Below are 17,502 nucleotides of genomic sequence, written 5' to 3'. Positions count from 1 at the left end.
ACATGTGGGCTTATCTCTCTAGGCTGCCCTGTACTTCTTAGGGAATCTTAAGACTTATTCCTAATTTGCTTATTCTTACCTCCTGATTTCTTTCCTGTTGCTATGATAAAATAGCCTGCCAATAAGTGACGTAGAGGAAAGGGCATTTATCGTAGCTCACAATTTCAGGTTGCAGTCTCTCCTGACAGGCGAGCCATGGAGGAAGGAGCTTCTAGGTACTCACATCACAACCACAGTCAGGAGCAGAGAGAAATGAGTGCTTGCGTGCCTATCTCGGCTCGCCCCATCCTGTCTGGTTTTGTACCTCTGTGAAAGAACAGCTCAGGGGAGAACAGGATTTATCTGACTTGAAGGTTCCAGTCCATCTTCAGAGGGAGCCAAGACAGGAGCTTGAGGCAGAAGCCATGACGGAATGAAATATTGCTTACTGGCTGGCTCTCCTTGGCTTGCTCAGTTACCTTCATCAAAGGCACTCAGACTCGCTAATGACCTTCTGGGCTCCAAAGGGATTGGGCTGTCCCTCTTCTCAGGCTCTGCCATCCACAACACACACACACACACACACACACACACACACACACACACAACACATAGGCACACACACACATACATCCTTACACACATACACACACATGCACACAACACATACATACACATGCATACAACACATACATACACATGCATACACACTGCACACAACACACATACACATACACATCCATACCCACATACACACATCACACAACACACATACATACATACACACACGTGCGCACACACACACATATACACAACCATACACACATGCACACACAGCACACACACATACACATGCACACACATACATGCGTGCACACACACACAACTTATTTTGTAGGCTCAAGGTGACTTTACTACACACCTGCTGCTGTGGTGGTCAGCCCACACACCATCCTGCATCTCCAACATTCTGGAGTCTCCACCCCCACCAAGGCTACACCATCTCCAATGGCCTCTCCTGGCTTCTTTAAGGATGTTGACTCCATCACATTTTGCCAGACTTCAGCTTTCCCCATGACCCCTTCAACCTTGGGGTTTGTACTACCACTGAGGCTGTTCTCTCACTGATGTCCTCTCCTGGCCCCTCTTCAGTGAAATTCCAAGTCTGCCACACGGTACCAAACCTCACCTGGCCCTCACAACACCTTCGTGACTTCAAAACCAACCCACGTGGGAGACTCTTACACATACTGCTATCAGCCTGATGTGCAGCCTTCTCATTGTCCGAAACAGACCACACGTTTTATGTGCTGACCCTGAGGAAACACTTCCCAGAAGATCTTACCTGATGGGTACTGGTCTCTTACTAACCACAGCTGATCCTTCAGCCCCAGCTAACCAGTGTCCATTGTCTCAGTGAAGCACTGGTTTCTCTTTCTCAGGTCCCTAATACAAAATGTCACACGGACACTTGAAAGAGCCTTTGAGAGACTTTTGGACTCTGAACCTTCATAAGGCAGCTTGTCATCCCACACTCTGAGGGTGGCACGGGGATGGCTGGGGGGGTTCATATGCATGAAGTGGCTTGTTTTTTCTCAGCATTTTATCTTACAAGCTCCCATAAATACCTCATTAAGTTCTAAGCACCCAATATTTTTCCAAGCCCAAAGTCCAAAATGCTTCCACAGTCCTTCCATGAAGCAACACAGCTATGCTTTTCTTAGCAATATTCCAACTCTGCCTTAGTTTGCTTCTGGTTGCTGTGTTTAAATGGTCCACCCAAAAACAGCTTGGGCAAGGAAAGAGTTTATAAGTCTCATAGGATGCAGGCCATCATGGGGGGAAGCCAAGGCAGGAGTGTAGAACAGAAGCGATGGAGGAATGCTGTTCACTGGCTCAGTCTCCCTCGCCTGCTCAGCTACCTTTCTTGCACAGCAGAGGCCACCTGCCAAGGAAGGGATGACACTACCCACAACAGACGTGGCCTTCCTACATCAATTAGCAGTCAAGATTGTGTCACACAGACATGCCCAGAGGCCATCTGACAGAGGCAATTCCACAATTGAGAATCTCTCCTCCCAAATACATCTACAGCCACGTCCGGTTGGTCAAAGTCAATTGCATGTCTCTCCTGACAATTTCTCTGCCTTCTTCAGGGTATGAGATGCAAAAAGCTGTGTAGTGTGAATTCTATTACAAGTAGCAACAGCGATGTGAAAATCCAAGCTGAATGCATGTACCATGTGGTTGTGTTTCTGGGAACTGAGCCTACAAAACTCCAGTACCATCTGAAACGGTGTTGGTAAGACAGTCAACGGAAGAGTTTTGAGAATCGGACACCAACCAAGGCCACATTGCACAGACGCCTGGAGCTCAGAGTCCTGTCCATAATACCCAGCTTAGGGAAGATCTTGAATCCCTAAGACCTAGGCAGCATGTAGAGCCTGGATGAGCCTCCTTTTAGAACCATCTCTCTGGCCTGTGTCATTTTGTCACAAAGCCACCCCAGTGAGGTCACTGTGTCACAACCGTGCCAACACCAAAGGCATTGCCCTCCACTGCTCACAACCCACCAACAGCCATCCCAGAATGTACAAGGAAGCACACACGGCACAGGATTTGCCGGGAGGTGAGGTGTGTATGTGCTCTGTGAATGGTGCATGCTGACAGTAGTCTGGGCAGCCTGGCAGGCACCAGAGAGTGCAACCCTGCTTCTGTAGGGCAATCTGTTTCACTCTGTGGTGATGCCGCCAACCACCCTGGAGAATCATAGAGCATGCCACTGTGCAGCATGGCTTCCTCGGCATGGAACTATAAATACTGATGAGGAAGAGCAGAGGGGGTGTGAACTTGGCCCCGTTCCCTCTACTTCTCCCCCATTCTCCCGCACCCAGAAAGCTCCTGACAAGACATCCTTGAGAGAGGAGGGACACACAGAGTCTCCAGAACCCAGTGGCCCAGGCCGTCCTCACCACCGGAGCACGCGGGATGAGGCATGGGTGTTTTAAAACGAGCTGAATCTACCACGATTCACATCAAGGCAATAACTAACGCCGAGGCTCAGAATTAAAGAGCTTTTCCAGTTAATATGCCAAATTAGACTTAGCTTCACATGGCTTAATTCGGTAATTAATTTCCATCCCTTTTTGGGTTTGATTAATTGGAATTTAGGAGTGGAACAGGCTGGTGGTCACACCAGTGCTACTGTAATCTTTATGTCTCACACCTGGGCTCTTCAGGCTTCTGCTGGGGAGGGCAGCACAGGGACCAGTGAGTGCACCAGGATCTGTAACAACACATCCCAAGACGTGGTGCCTAACATCCATGCTGCACAAAACAGTCATGTGCACAAAAGACAGTCCACCAGTGCACACAGCAAACAGTTTCCTTTTGAATGAGAGCACAGACACATTTGCATAGTTTGCTTTTAAGTTGTCCATGATAAACCTGAGGGAGAATATATTGATGACCGACATTTTCTTTTTATAAAGTCAGCCCTTGCTTCCTTCTCCTGCTAGTAAGAGAATACCAAGAAGCCACCTTACGTAGGATGCCAGATTCACTATAGAGGTGACAGACTTGCAGAAATCTCTGAAATCCCATAACATATTCTACATGCATGTACCTCCGCGTGCCTGGGAACAGACTTGAGGCTCTGCCCCTGCACAAAAGCCTTTCTGAGGGCAGAAAATAAGCAGTTCTAGGCGGGTTGCTCTGTGCACCTCAGCCAATACTAACTGCTCAGACAGTCAGAGACAAACAGAAGTGCCTGACTACATCCTGGGCAGGGAAAGAGGTGGTGGCTGCTAAGAGCCAGGTGGGCAGAATGGCTCCAAGAAGACAGTAGCACCTGGACAAGGGCCTAAGTCTGGAGTGGGGTAGGTCACCTGTTTCTGTCAGACACCAGCCCTTCAAAAAGCATCTACTGGTACATTTACAGACCTGCCACTGACTTGGCTGAGAATAGACCAGACACCCTGCTATGGGGTAGATACGTGCCCAGGCCCCAGTGTCTCCTCACTGCTGGCTCTCTGCAGACAAGGTCTTTCTGATGAGGGTGGAAAGTCTGCCCATCCCCAGAAGCTTTTCTGCTATGCCCTGGTAGCTTCCAGATGACCGTGGTTTCAGACTGTCCTCAGGCCTTCTCATCTGAGAACACACGGCAGGGAAGGAACCAGAAAGGACAGGGCTCTGCATGATACCTACAGGGGAAGATGGAGACCAAAGTTACTACCAAAATGAGTGTGTCACGGTGTGATCTACTCAAAGCTCCAACAGCAGGGGAAAAGGCGTTGGCCAAGGCCAGGACTGAGTTCTATTGTGCTGGCACCCTTCCAACCCCCACCCCTAAGAGTAACCTGAGGACAAGGAGTGCCATCCTCAAGATTCGCCTTTGTGGGGATGAGGATGTGGTTAATAGCGCTCTTCTATTAGCACTCTTCTCCTCTATTATAGCGTCTGACACTGAGTGAGCTAGACTACAAAATGCCCGGGGAGTCCCTAACGCAGTGCTCTCCAGCATGAACAACTGTTTCACTGGCCACCATGATCATAACTGTACTTACTGGCTACACTTTTGTAAGGCTGCACTGCATTTAGAATTTCAGTGGAAACATACCTCGGGACATGGGAGGGTTTCCAGGGAGTTTTACCGAGGGAGGAAGGAAGACTCATCCTGAATGTGGGTGGGACTCTCCCATGGGCTGCGGTCCCAGACTGAGAGAAAAGGGAGAAAGCACTGGAGCACTGGCATTGCCTCCTCTGCTTTCCTGACTCGGGCCACAGGGTGCCCAGTCAGCCCCCATTCCTACTTCCACTGTGGCTCTCCACTACACTCTCTACCACAGTAGGGTGTGTCCTCAAGCTCTGAGCCAAAATAAACTCCCCCTTTATGTTGCTTTTGACAGGTTATTTTGTTACAAACTCAAGCAACTCTTAAAACCAGGGCCCTGCAGGTTAACAAACAGAGCTCAGTGCCCATACTTTATCTTAAAGAGCAACTTGCGCTCTGACGCTTGCAATTTGCTACACTACACGAACTTGTCTCGGTGCCAAGGTCCTAGGGCTTTGCATGCTGCCTAGTCCAGGAGATACCTGAGGAGCTATGAGAGACACTAGACCCAGAGAGATCTCTCACCTAAGCTCTACCCCTCTTCCTGAAGGAGAGCTAGTCTTCTATGGACACTGATACTATGTATAAAAAGGAACAGCTGCTGGACAGGCAGTTAGGGCCACCCTGGGCACTCTTTGAGGGCAGCAGCTATTTGCTTGGAACAGGGAAGAAGCTGAGGAGAGCCGGGTCTGTGCCGACCTGTTCCTGCCTCACTCATCTCTCCGTGTAGCCTGCTGTGGCACTCAGCGGAGGAACACAGGTCTGAGATGGAACAGATCAGGTACAAACTTCATCTGGAGGGATCAGGACCCGACTTGAGGATCTCTGTCTCTCACCTTGGAGGTGTCTATGAGGAGACTTGATGTAACCCAAACACGTGGTCAAGTCAGTCCTCAGAGGCAGTAGATGGGCTCTGAGTACCCAATTAAGAGACATGCCCGCCCATTTTGTCCTCGGGCAGACGGAGCAGGGTTACCTTGCTCCTGCTCTCTCTACAGCCTTCTTGAGGTGGCAGGGATGTAGAGCCTCTGGAGTAGCTGTTTCTTTTCATTTTCAAATGTATCAGCCATAACTGGGTCTGTTGAGTGATCCTGCAATTTACCAGGTTACGCAAAATGTGGCTGGGGCTATTCTGTTTTACTGAAAAACAAAACAGTAAGAAATTTTAATTTGACAGCTGAGAGGCTGTGAAGAAGCACAGTCGGCTGGAGAAGAGGATTGAGAGCAGGATTCAAATCTCTCCTATGTGATCAGAAGGTGCCTGGAGCCCGGGAGGCCATGAAACCTCTAAGTCCCGAAGTAGCAAGGCTCAGCTACGCCCTCTGTGCAGGGGGGTGAGCGGCAGCTTTTCCAGGCTGACTCTGGGTACTGTCCATGTGGCCCCACCACTGTGCTGGTGTCGGGGGGGAAGATCATGGTGGCAGCCCTGTGGCATTGAGATTACTTACTACCTGTTTATAAGGCAACAATAGGATGGGTTTCCAGATTCCAAGGACACAGTAGCCACTTCCTCAGAATGAACTAAGTCTGCTACTCTCAGGGACAGGGATAGGACCTTCGGGGAAGCCCTTTGTCAGCCAAGGATCTGTGGCTTTCGAGATCACAAATGGTCTCACTCCTGAGCTTTTCTTGGGTGATTCTGGAACATGATTTTGGCAACTGCACTCAATAGTTATGCTGGCAGGGTTCAGGGCACACTGCCCCCAAATTCTGCACACTGGCGTTTGAGCAAACAACTGAAACACACAAAGCTAGAATTCCCAGGTTTCTTCCAACAGAAGCTGCCATCAGACCATCTTCCAGCTGCGGGCTCCCTTCAGTCACACACCTTACTGAATGCCCACTTTACTGTAGGTCCAGTAGCATAATGGTGATCTCAGGCTGAGAATGGGCTAGGGCCCTAGCGGAACAGATGGAGATTCCGAATGCAAAGCAAAGATACTCATGCCTTTCGTTCTACTGTCTGATGTTACCCTTTTCTCTTGAAAAAAAAAAATGTTTGCTCCACAGACTTGCAGGAACCAAGCTTGAAGTTGACTGCCAAAGAAAAGGTGCAAAAAGGTTTCTGCAAGAGAATGGACTCAGGGACACAGAACCCTGCCAGGCCCAGAACAGGTGGGATTTATACATCCACCATCCGCTAAAATCCCTCAGATGTCTTCTGTTGAAAATGGACCAAGAATTTGATTAAAGGGAGAACAAAATACAAAACCTGTCTCTGTAACAGCATAACTTGTAAAAATGTAACAAACTTTCCATGCTAATAACAGAGGCAACATCTCCCATGTTAGGACGGGCTTCTTAAATGAACTCACTCTTATCTACACATCTACACTTTGCTTTGTTCTTCCTGTGTGTGTTTTGTGTGTGTGACCCTGTGCATATGAGTCTGTGTGAGTCTGAGTGTATTGTGTGAGTGTGGTGTATGTGTGTATGAGTATACTTGTGTGTGTGTGAGTGTGTGTGTCTGTATGTGAGTGTGTGTGCGTGTCCATGAATGTGTAGGAGTGTGTGAATGTGTTTTTGTGAATGTGTGTGTGAGTGTGTGTGGGTGTGTGGGTGTGCAGGAATGTGTACTATACATATGTGTGAAAGGTCCACTGTTTGTTTGTTTTGAGGCAAGGTCTCTCAGTGAGCTTGAAGCTTGTGGTTTCAGCTAGACTGGCTAGCCAAAAAACCCCTGGAATCCTTCTGTCACCCTTAGCACCACACACACCCTGAGGTTACAGGAAAGATCTATTGTGCCCAGCTGTTACATGTGTTCTGGAGATCTAAACCCTTGTCTTAATGTCACCAAACCATCTCCCCCAGTCCTGTTCTGTGTTTTGTTTTTTAGTGAGTATGAATTGAGGTTCTCGAGGGAAGGGGTTTAGGGATGGGGGCAGCCAAACCCCTGTTACAGATACAACGAAGCTAAGAACACCTGTGGTTGGAGAGGTGAGAATATGGCAGGTCCAGGGCCTGATGACAACTTATCTTGAACTCTCTTCAGCCCCTTGACCACCTGTGTGTTATGACTTCACATTCTATAACCTTTAGGTAAGGCTTCTTGGAACTTGAAACATGCTATCAGAACACTGGCTTTCACAACCCAGAGACTGAGGATGCCATGAGACAGCATCGGAAGCCTGCAGCCCAGACTTCCTCCCCCCCTTTGCTGTGACGAACGCACCTGGTGGTCTCATCAGTATAATAAATATCTTGATTTATGCTTCTCTTCATTACTATGAAAACATCATTAAACAGTGAGCTGAAGAGATGGTTCAGTGGTTAAGAGCACTAGTTGTTCTTCCAGAGGACCTGGGTTCAATTCCCAGCACCTATGTGGCAGCCCACAACCATCTGTAACTCCAATCCCAGGCTAGAAATTCCCCTTCTGTCCTGGGCACCAGGCATACAAGTATTTCACAGGCATCCATGCAGGCAAACAGGCATACACATAAAACAAAAGTTACAGTTTGTAACAAAACAGTTCTGAAAGTGTTACCATTGGGATGTGACCTGGTGTTAGCGAGAACATGAATCTGTGCTTTTGGGGTGTGGTCGCTCATGGCTGAGTCCAAAATAAACTATCCCTTATTCTCTTTGAGGTGAAAGCTGTTTCTGTGTCAACATTAGCATATAACAATGGGTCTCATTGTGACATTTTCATACAAATATATCATTAGGAGACAGAGACTTAAAGGCTGCTTTTGTTAAAATGCACTGACTCCTTGCTTGGGTCCTGTCCTGGTTACTTTTATGTCAACTTGACAAAAATCATCTAAAAGGAGGGAACCTTAATTGAGAAAATGCTTCCATAAGATTGGGCTATGGGCAAGGCATGTCGGGCATTTTCTTAATTAATGATTGATGGTGGATGGCCCAGTCCATTGTAGGCGGGGCCACTCCTGGATTGGTGGTCCTGGGTTCTTTAAGAAAGCAGCCTGAGAAAGCCACAGGGGAAAAGCCAGTACAGCAGTCTTTCTTGGCTCCCACTTCAGCTCCTGCCTCCAGCTTCCTGCCCTGACTTCCTCTGATGACACACTATGCTGTGAACATGGATGCGAGATAGACCCTTTCCTCTCCGGTTGCTTTTGATCAGGGAATAGCACTCTTGACTAGGACAAGCCCTCAAGGAACTGAGCATGGGGAAGGAGCCTCAGTCCCTAGCTTTGTCTGTGTTGGTTTTTAGGCTGAAGGCACAGAAATAAGTATTGTCCTGAACTTTTCCAGTTCATGGCGAGAAGGCCGTTGACAAGAAATCAGAAAAAAATGAACAGGGAACTACTGTGACAGACACTGCAGAGCTGTGCTCTGGAACCAGAGCCTTTGTCCAGGACCGAACACTAACCAACCAGGAAGGTCCTTTTTTATTTGCATAGTGATGATTGTGAACTGGGAGTCAGAGCAGTGACTCACACTGACCTCCTAGGACCTCACACCACCAATACCAACCGCCTTCATTCATGTGCACACAAAGAAAGCCACCTTAACCAAACAGGTACAGAGGTCCCCAGCTCCTTCCCAGAACACTGCCTTACACTGCAGGCAGAGCTCTAGTTACCCCTCCTGGTGGTTCCCCTGGGATGCTCGGTGGGCCCGTCTCCTTTCTGTGCTGGTCTAAAGGATCAACTGTTACTTTTCTTAGTGCTGTAACTAAAAACCTGACTTTTAAAAAGCAGCATAAAAGAAGGGGGCTTGGTTTATTTACTTATTTTTAGATTTATTTATTTTACTGTATGTGTGCCCAGTGTTCTTGCTCACGTGTATGTCCATGTCTGTTTATTGCGGGCATGTGGTGCCCATAGAAGTCAAAAGAAGCCCGTTGGATACCTGGAACTTGAATTTTACAGTAGGGTGTTAGCCACAATGTAAGTGCTAGGGACTGTACCCATGTCCTGCCCAAGAACAGCATCTCGCTGGCCCCGGACAAGGGGCTTGTTTCAGCTTAGAGTTGGAGGGGGATACAGTTCATCCTAGTGGGTAAAGCATGCTGGTAGTGTTGGTATTCTGTCTAAGCTCCACCCCCACAGTTACCTGGCAACAGCCAGGTATGCTCCGCCCCACAGTTGCCTGGTAACAGCCAGGTATGCCTGACTATAAAAGGGGCTGCTTGCCTCCTCTTCTTGCTCTTGCTCGTCCTCTCTCTTTTCTGCTCTCTTGCCTTCTCCCCTTTGTCCCTTCTCTCCCTATTCACCCACTCCCCCTTCCCTCCATGTGCTCATGGCTGGCCTTTCCTCTCCTCTCCTCTTCTTCTCTCATTAAACCTTTCCACGTAGAACCATGTTGGTTTAGTGTGTTCCGTCTGGACGCGGGCCGAGATTTAAACCCCAACAGGCAGGAGCGTGATCACAGTCGGGAAGCTGAGGAAGATGAATGGTGCTAGTCTGGCTCTCTCTCTATTTAGTCCAAGACTCCAGCCCAAGGAATGGTGCCGTGCACATTCAGAGCCAGTCTGCCTTCAGTTAAACTTTTCTGAAACGATCCTCATAGACACGGTTGTGTTTCCATGGGGATTCTAAATCCTTTTCAGTTTGCAACGAATATTAACCACCAGACTTGCCTTCTCCACGTGTTTTTTGGGAATGGGTGATCCTCTCTACTGGCACTGACCAACCCCTGACTCTAGAATTTCCAATAACAACTGTGCTCTGCTTACTCTTGACCCTTCTTCCCCTGGTTTCTAAGCTTCCTCCCTCTTTTATCTCCTTCCCAGAAAGGCACTATCTCTGGCCTTTGTCTCGAGGCTTTCTACAAACTGCAGTGTTCAAGAAACAATGTTTCCCAAATGCACCTTCCTCAACCAATCATGTTTCCTAATTTTCTTTTAAAACCAAGGCAGTAGATTATAAACCCTGCATCTTGGAAACCGGAGCTCAGAACCCTTTGGTCCTGCCATGAAATAGAGCACTTCCTGTCCCTGTATTCACTTCTGAAGGCTCTTGGGCCAGGTAAAACTAACATTAAACACACGCGTTTACTTTCCCCCTAGCACAATGGTTTCAGCCATGACCCAGGGGTGGGTGACATCAACAAGAATTCCTGGAAAGAAGTTGTGTCTGTAAAGACGGGCTGATCAGAGCTGCAGTGATGTAGAGAGGTTAAAACTTACAGGCCCAGGGGCTAATTAACCGTGGGCTAGCTTTACCCTACAACAGCCAGTTCTTGCTCACTTCTATGCCTTACCTTCCTTTGATAATATGCACATCTTTGAAATCTATTAATGTATCACCAGCTTCCACCGACTCAAAAGCTAAGAATGACATCAGATAGCATCTGAGGCCTATAGAAACACCTCCCCCATCTGGCTGTAAATGCCTCACTATAAACCACCAGTGTATTTTAAACTGGCCTTACTTTATAACTGTCTTTGTTCTGTAAAACCATGTAGAGTTCGGGGTAATGTAAATCTGTGTTCCTCGCTGTGACCTTTAAATTACATTCCAAAAAAAAAAAAAAAAACTATCTCTTATCCCAAGGTGAGAGCTGTGTCTTTTCATTAACAATGACAAAAGAAATAGTTTCTTCTACCCAGGTACACAGACATTTGTTATCAGGGAAATGACATGTGTCTTTGGGTATTCTTGACTTCATTAATAAAAGAAGTTAGAGGGGTTGGGGATTTGGCTCAGTGGTAGAGCGCTTGCCTAGCAAGCGCAAGGCCCTGGGTTCGGTCCCCAGCTCTGGAAAAAAAAAGAAGAAGAAGAAATAAATAAAAGAAGTTAGAAACAGACTCAAAAGGAAACTTGTGGACAATTTTATTAGAATTTAAGAGAAAACACAGTACACTTCAGGTAGAAATCCCGTCAGCCAACAGGAGGGAAGATTGGGGAGAGGGGGAGAGGTCATGCCCTTTTAAGTGAGTCCTGGAATAGAAATAGTTTATTCAGCATAATAAATGACTGAATTAATAAATAAGTACTTGAAGAATGCAAGTGGGCATTGTCTTCTATAGGCTCCCCACTTTCTCGTCCAACAGATTTCTAGAGCTGTGTGCAGTGCACGCTCTGTTTCTCAGGGTCAGGAGGACTTCCAGTCTTCCTCTGCTAGCTGTCTTGTTTGGTGTTAATCTCCAGGCAGTTTTTTCCAGTTCCCTCTCTCCCTTCACACTCCTTTGATGACTCACTCAGCCTTTTGCAGTAAATACCTTCTTCAGCTGAGGGCCCTCCCCGCTTGCTGGAGCAGAATACAAATGAAGTAAAAGCCAGCCATGGCCCAACAGTCAGTGTGACCTTTTGGATGGAATTTTCCAACGCCCTCCACTCAACGAGCCAGGCATTTCCAGCACCTGTGTGGCACAGGGCCACTGGGAGGAGGCGGCTGTTTTCTCCTCTTTTCTTTTTTTAAAGCATGGAGAGCTTCATGTTAGCACAGGAACCATGCTAATCTTCTCTGTGCCATTTGAATTTTAGCCCTGCCAAAGTGAGCACAGGGCTATTCGTTTTTAAGTACCCTGACTATTGAGAGGGAAGTGCCTGCTGGTTCTGTACCCATAAAGTGGAACCACATATTGCTAACTGTTTGTGTTGAACACTCAGGTATTAGGTAGCTGGTTAGAAGGGGCAGGCTCGAAGGTCACCAAATGGACCGCATCTGTGTACCTGTTAATATATTATTTTTATCACAATTACTCTTCCTTAGAATCTTAAGCACCATAACCATAAATGTCTGTAAGAAAACATTTGAAAGGAATGAAAACATACGAGGAAAGTAACTGACTACCCAGATAAGGATCCGGAGCTCGGCCCGTGCCTCTAAGCCCTTCCCATCCCGTCTGCACAGCCGTCACCATATTGAATGGGTCCCCCTTAGAGTGCTGCACTCTGTGCTGTCTGTTGCTAATGCCTGCCTAATATTTGAATCATGGATTGAACAGAAGTGCATGGTAAATACTGACTGCCAACAACCAGATCTACAATCACCTATAAAGCAAACTTCTGGGCACATCTGTGATGGAGTTTCTAGGTGAGGCTAACTGAGGTAGGAAGACCTACCCTGACTTTAGGCAGCTCTGTTCTGTGGGACGGGGACCAGCCACTTCATGTAATGATGATGTCATGATGTACTTTAAAGGGAGAGCCACAATGTTAAACCCTTCATCACCTACTTTCTTCTTGTCAGATGTTTGGGCACAGCAACAAGAAAAGTAACTATACATTTTTAAAAAATAAAAGTATTGTCTGGGGCTGCAGAGATGGCAAAGTATTTAAAAGCACCCACTGCTCTTCCAGAGGACCTGAGTTTGTTTCCCAGCCCCTGTGGTGGTTCACAACAGTCTGTAACTCCTGTCCTTGGGGGATCCATCACCCTCTTCTCGTCTCTGTGGGCACTGCATGTATGCACTGCACAGACATACATGCAGGTAAAACACGCATACGTATGTAAACAGTAACCTTTTCTTAAAAATTGTTCTTATTTTAATAGTCATGGTACATCCACTAGATTGTCTAGAATTAGCATAGCCATCACTGTAAAGAATTATGTGTGCTGGAAGATTCCTTTAATACTTTGGGCTGTGGAGTACTTTCTTAGAATGCATATCTAGAGCCCTGAGACACTTCAGTGAGCCATTGATATGACATGAGCATTGTTTTTCAATCTTTCCAATTTTGCTTTAACTGTTTCATGCCCTTGGAATTCCTTTTTAGGACGTACTGTCTAGTTTCTGAATGTGCACCATTCAAAGTTACAAGTTCTGGAAGAAGACCCACTTCCAAGTCTTTCGAAGCTGATTTTCCTCACGCTGAGGAATAATACCATGTGTCTAATCTAAACTCCATTTTCCGAAGCCCACTCCAGGATGGCAAAATACTCAGAACACTTTCAGTTTTTCCTTTAATGGTCTAATAATGTTTCGGAGTTTATATTTCTCAGTTCTTTTGATTGTTGGAGATTGTGGTTTGCACAGTGTCACCCAACACACCCATGGGATTAAGATTAGTCCCACGTGATAGAGGCTATCGCTGAGAAATGTTTGGATCCCAAGGACTCTGACCTAATCAATGAGTTGATCAATGTAGATAAAATTTGTAATTTCATGGCATTATTGAGAGGCGGTAGAAATAAAAATGAGGGGCTTGGTGGGAAATGGCTCCTGGGTCAGCTTTGACATGTGCACCGTGTTCCAAATCCTTCAGTTTCCCATCCCCTGTGAAGTAGCCAGCTTTGCTCCCCTGTACTCTCTTCCCTTCATGTTCTGCATCCCTTGTGCCAAAAGGAGTGGAGACAGCTGACCGTGGATCATTGGTTCCCAATTTTCCTAATGTACAAACCCTTTAATACACTTCCTCAGTTTATGGTGACGCCCTAACCACAGAATTATTTATACCATAAATGAAATTTTGACACCATTATGAATTGTGATGAAAATATCCTGGAGTTACGACTGACAAGTTGAGAACCACTAACGTGATCCAAAAGCCCCTAAAACCACAAGCCAAAGTAAGCTTCCTTTTCTATTATTTTACCATAACAATAAAAAGAGCTGCCGTACACGTTGGTAATAATACGCTTGTGCTGTGACGTTTACCAACCCAACCATGTTCAAGGGTCAGTGGCACCGAGAACCACTAACGTAGTCGTCAACACAAGCCATCTCTAGAACTTTCTCATCTCCTAAACGGATGCTCTGCAAGAGCTGACAACTCCACAGCTCCCACCTCCAGATGCCGACTCCCGCCATGAACCTAGTACTCTAAGAGTCAGGGAAGGTAAAAATTGCTCGTCGTTTTTCTCTTCCCACGACTGGCTTATTACAGAGCACCATGTCTGTGTGTCAGCGATAGCCCTACTGGCACCAAGGGACAGACTCTTGACTGTTTTCATTTGGGGGATATTAATGGCAAGTCTGTAGTGGCCAGAGGTGTGTACATACTTCTTCGGGCCTTTGCTGGGAGTTCTTTGGAGTAAATGCTCACAAGACAGTTCTTTTGGATGTATGCTCACAAGCAGGATTACCAAACCATACCCTTACTTAACTTCTAATGAGCTGCCATACTCTCTCCCCAGCACAGAGCCCTTTCACATCCCCTCTAGATCCCCAGATTCCTGCTAATGTCTGTTTTGTTGCTGTGGTGCTTGTGTGGGTGTGTTTGTTTATTTGTTTGTTTTCGTAATGCTGAAAATCAAACCCAGAGCCTTGTGCATCTGAAGCAGGTCTCTGCTGCTGAGCTCAGATCCCAGCCTTTCAGTTCCCTTTGCTTTTCTTCTTTTTAAGGAAAGAGGTATAAATCAACTATGTTTAACTCTCCCCATTCTTTATAAATTATCTCATTCCATCCAGGCATTTTAATTGTTTTTTGTTTCATTTAAAATACTATAATCTTTACACGATGAGCTAATAGATTGTGCGTGCCCACCTTATCCCAAGAAAAGGAGCGGTGAATGAAACCACACCCTGCCCACGGCCACCTGTCCATCCTCACTGAGACTGGCCACACCTCTCTGCTCTACCAGCTAGCAGGATGAATTATACAGTCACCATGACAACAGTAAATCCAGGCCAGCAGCAACAGGATATTATGTTTCTTGTGACTCCCATCAGCCAGTCAGCCACAGCAAACACCAGGCCAGCCTGCCACACTTGGACAGCCTGCCTTGCCACTTCCCAGACCTGGCTGCACTAGAAAAAAGGTGTCAAATACTGTCTGTTCCCACACACCAAGGCATGAATATCCATATTTACATTTAAATTGCCTTTCTTTCCCAAAGAATAGAAGGCTATTATCGTAATAATGTATCTATCACTGAAGGTTAGGAAGACAAGCTGGAGTTAGGGAAGAAAATAAACGGAAGAATGATTCTGGGCTGGCTTCCAGACTTGCTTTCTGCTGAGGGAAGGGAGACAGTTGTGTCTGCTGTCATTAGTGCTGTGTCTCTGGTTAGACTGAACACACACACACACGACACAGATACACACACACACACACACACACACACACCACAGATACACACACACACACACACACACACACACACACACACACACACTGGGTCCTTCATCATCAGAGTTTGATGGGTCCAGGCTAAGAAGATACTTTAAGATAATCTACTTAATGCTATCTTCCCCAAAGCAGCACAAAGTCCAGCTCCGGGCATCAGGGTCCTGCCGGCCAAGCCACATGGTCCTGGCCTGATTCAGCACAGAAATCTCCCTGCAGAAAGCAAGCAAAAACCAGGGCTGGGGACAGTTGGCATCCTGTTCTCCTTCCTTCCCAGGGCCAGCTCTTGTCCTTCCCTGCTGGCTCTTGCTGCCAGCTCAGACGCACGTACAGTTCTCCCCACCTTCCTGATCTAGGCCACAGGGCTGGTCCTCTGCATGGCTCTGAAGCACTCGGTTTAGTGTTTCAGCACAGGCAAAGCTTGACACCTGTACTCAAGGAAAAGCTTGGCCTGGACCTGTCCCCAAATCTGGTGCCTTTACTGAAAATCAAGTATCACATAGGGCACCCATCACTCTGCAGGGACACTTGGGAGTACAAGGGCACCTGTGCCAGCTCAGAATCAGCAGCAGCAGTAGGATAAGGCTTCCCTTCCTCTCTCATAAGCTAAACACAGGCAGGCAGTAAGCTGAGAAGAATGTGTGCTTCACCAACCTGCCTGGGGTTCTAGCGGGCCACTACATGCCCAGTCTCACTCTGAAACATAGAACTGTGACCTTCCAACATCATCTCCACCCGTCCTCTAGTTCAAACAGCAAACTGCCCGGAACTTGGCACCCATTAAACAACACACAAAGTAGTTTTCTTCATTTGATAAATCTTTGGCCACTTCCCTTCCTGTTGACAGCTACTCACCCAACCCTTCCAGGAGTTGGCCCTAGGAAGGACTTCCTGTGAGATCAGAATGACGCCTTGAATACAGAAAATGTAGGCATCAAGCACGGGCTGGGTAGGGAGCAAGTAGAGCTCCTGCTGAGGAATGCCGCACACTAGATCCACGTCCATCTTCTCTTCCCTACCACCAGAGTCCATCATCAACAAGGTTCCTTCCCCCTGAAGAGCAGCCCTACACACAGGGACTGAGGCTGACAGGCACTCAGACACACATCTGTGTGTAAGAACTCTCCCCATCCATAGCATCCAAAGACAAAAGGCTCTGCAGCCCTCTTCAGAGCACAAAGCCACCGAGGTGTGGAAGCCACCCTCTAATCCACAGCAGAAGAAACCGATCCGAAACTTCAGCAATGCCCCATGCAGAGTCCATACTCACCGTTCACACAGGTCTCCAATGATCCACACAAGCCATCCTCAAACAAGCAGCCTAGAAAGAAGAAAAGAAAAGACAGAAGGGAAGAAGTCAGTGGCAGAGAAACCAATGACCTTTGAGGCTTACAGACCCCCATGCAGATTCCTTGAATCTGCTTCTTCGTGATGGTGCTGGATTATTCTGAAGTCATTATAACACATGCCTGTATGATCTGGTCAACCTGTCTATCAGGAGGATGGGCAGCATGTCCTGTGCCTTCAACTTCACAACAGAGAAAGCCTACATCCTTGGCATGGCCACCTACGCAGATAGGCCCCTCTAGCCTCACAGCATTGCTAAGGGAAGCCACCCAGGGACGTCAGAGTGGCTTGAGGCTGGGCTTACAGCAGCATCATGGAGCAGAAGTGTACACAACTCCAGAAATGGGCCAGACCTCTGGGTCTAATCCAACTGTGCACACAGGGAGGGATTCTGGCGACCGCCCCTCAATGACTCCATGGAGACTGGTTGTACGCTACAGAAGGGCATCTGCAATGGGAATGACCGCTGTGGACAATGACCAAGAAAGAAAGGACATGCAAAGAGAAACAGAGGTGTGGAGAGTGGCAGAAGAATGGAGGCATTCAGAAGGGACATCACCTAAAGAGAAGACAAGAAGGTGGCTAGCCTCTTCCCACAGCGGAAAAACAGACCCTGATAGCCTCCTGTGAAGCAGGCCACCA

The 17,502-nt window shown here is 47.3% G+C and overlaps 1 protein-coding gene and 1 long non-coding RNA gene across 11 annotated transcripts in view; both read right to left on the bottom strand.

Annotated features, from left to right (window-relative positions):
• Ptprn2 (protein tyrosine phosphatase, receptor type N2) overlaps positions 1 to 17,502 on the bottom strand; it is a 744,317-nt gene that overhangs the window by 656,348 nt on the left and 70,467 nt on the right. For 8 of the 10 annotated variants that reach the window (XM_087552435.1, XM_087552437.1, XM_087552441.1 and 5 more), the window contains 1 exon segment: positions 16,784 to 16,834. The exons of the other annotated variants lie outside the window; for them this stretch is intronic. In XM_087552435.1, coding sequence (XP_087408561.1) covers positions 16,784 to 16,834 — 51 coding nt within the window. 10 annotated transcript variants of the gene reach the window in all.
• Positions 3,348 to 7,624, bottom strand: LOC120093226 (uncharacterized). The gene is made up of 3 exons (XR_015622626.1): positions 7,515 to 7,624; positions 5,568 to 5,731; positions 3,348 to 4,181 (listed from the first exon to the last, which is right to left on the bottom strand). It is a non-coding gene; the product is annotated as an uncharacterized LOC120093226 (long non-coding RNA).

Source organism: Rattus norvegicus, chromosome 6, assembly GCF_021556685.1.
Source record: "Rattus norvegicus strain SHRSP/BbbUtx chromosome 6, alternate assembly SHRSP_T2T, whole genome shotgun sequence".
NCBI classification, from domain to species: Eukaryota; Metazoa; Chordata; class Mammalia; order Rodentia; family Muridae; genus Rattus; species Rattus norvegicus.
This window is presented reverse-complemented; position numbering and strand designations above follow the sequence as displayed.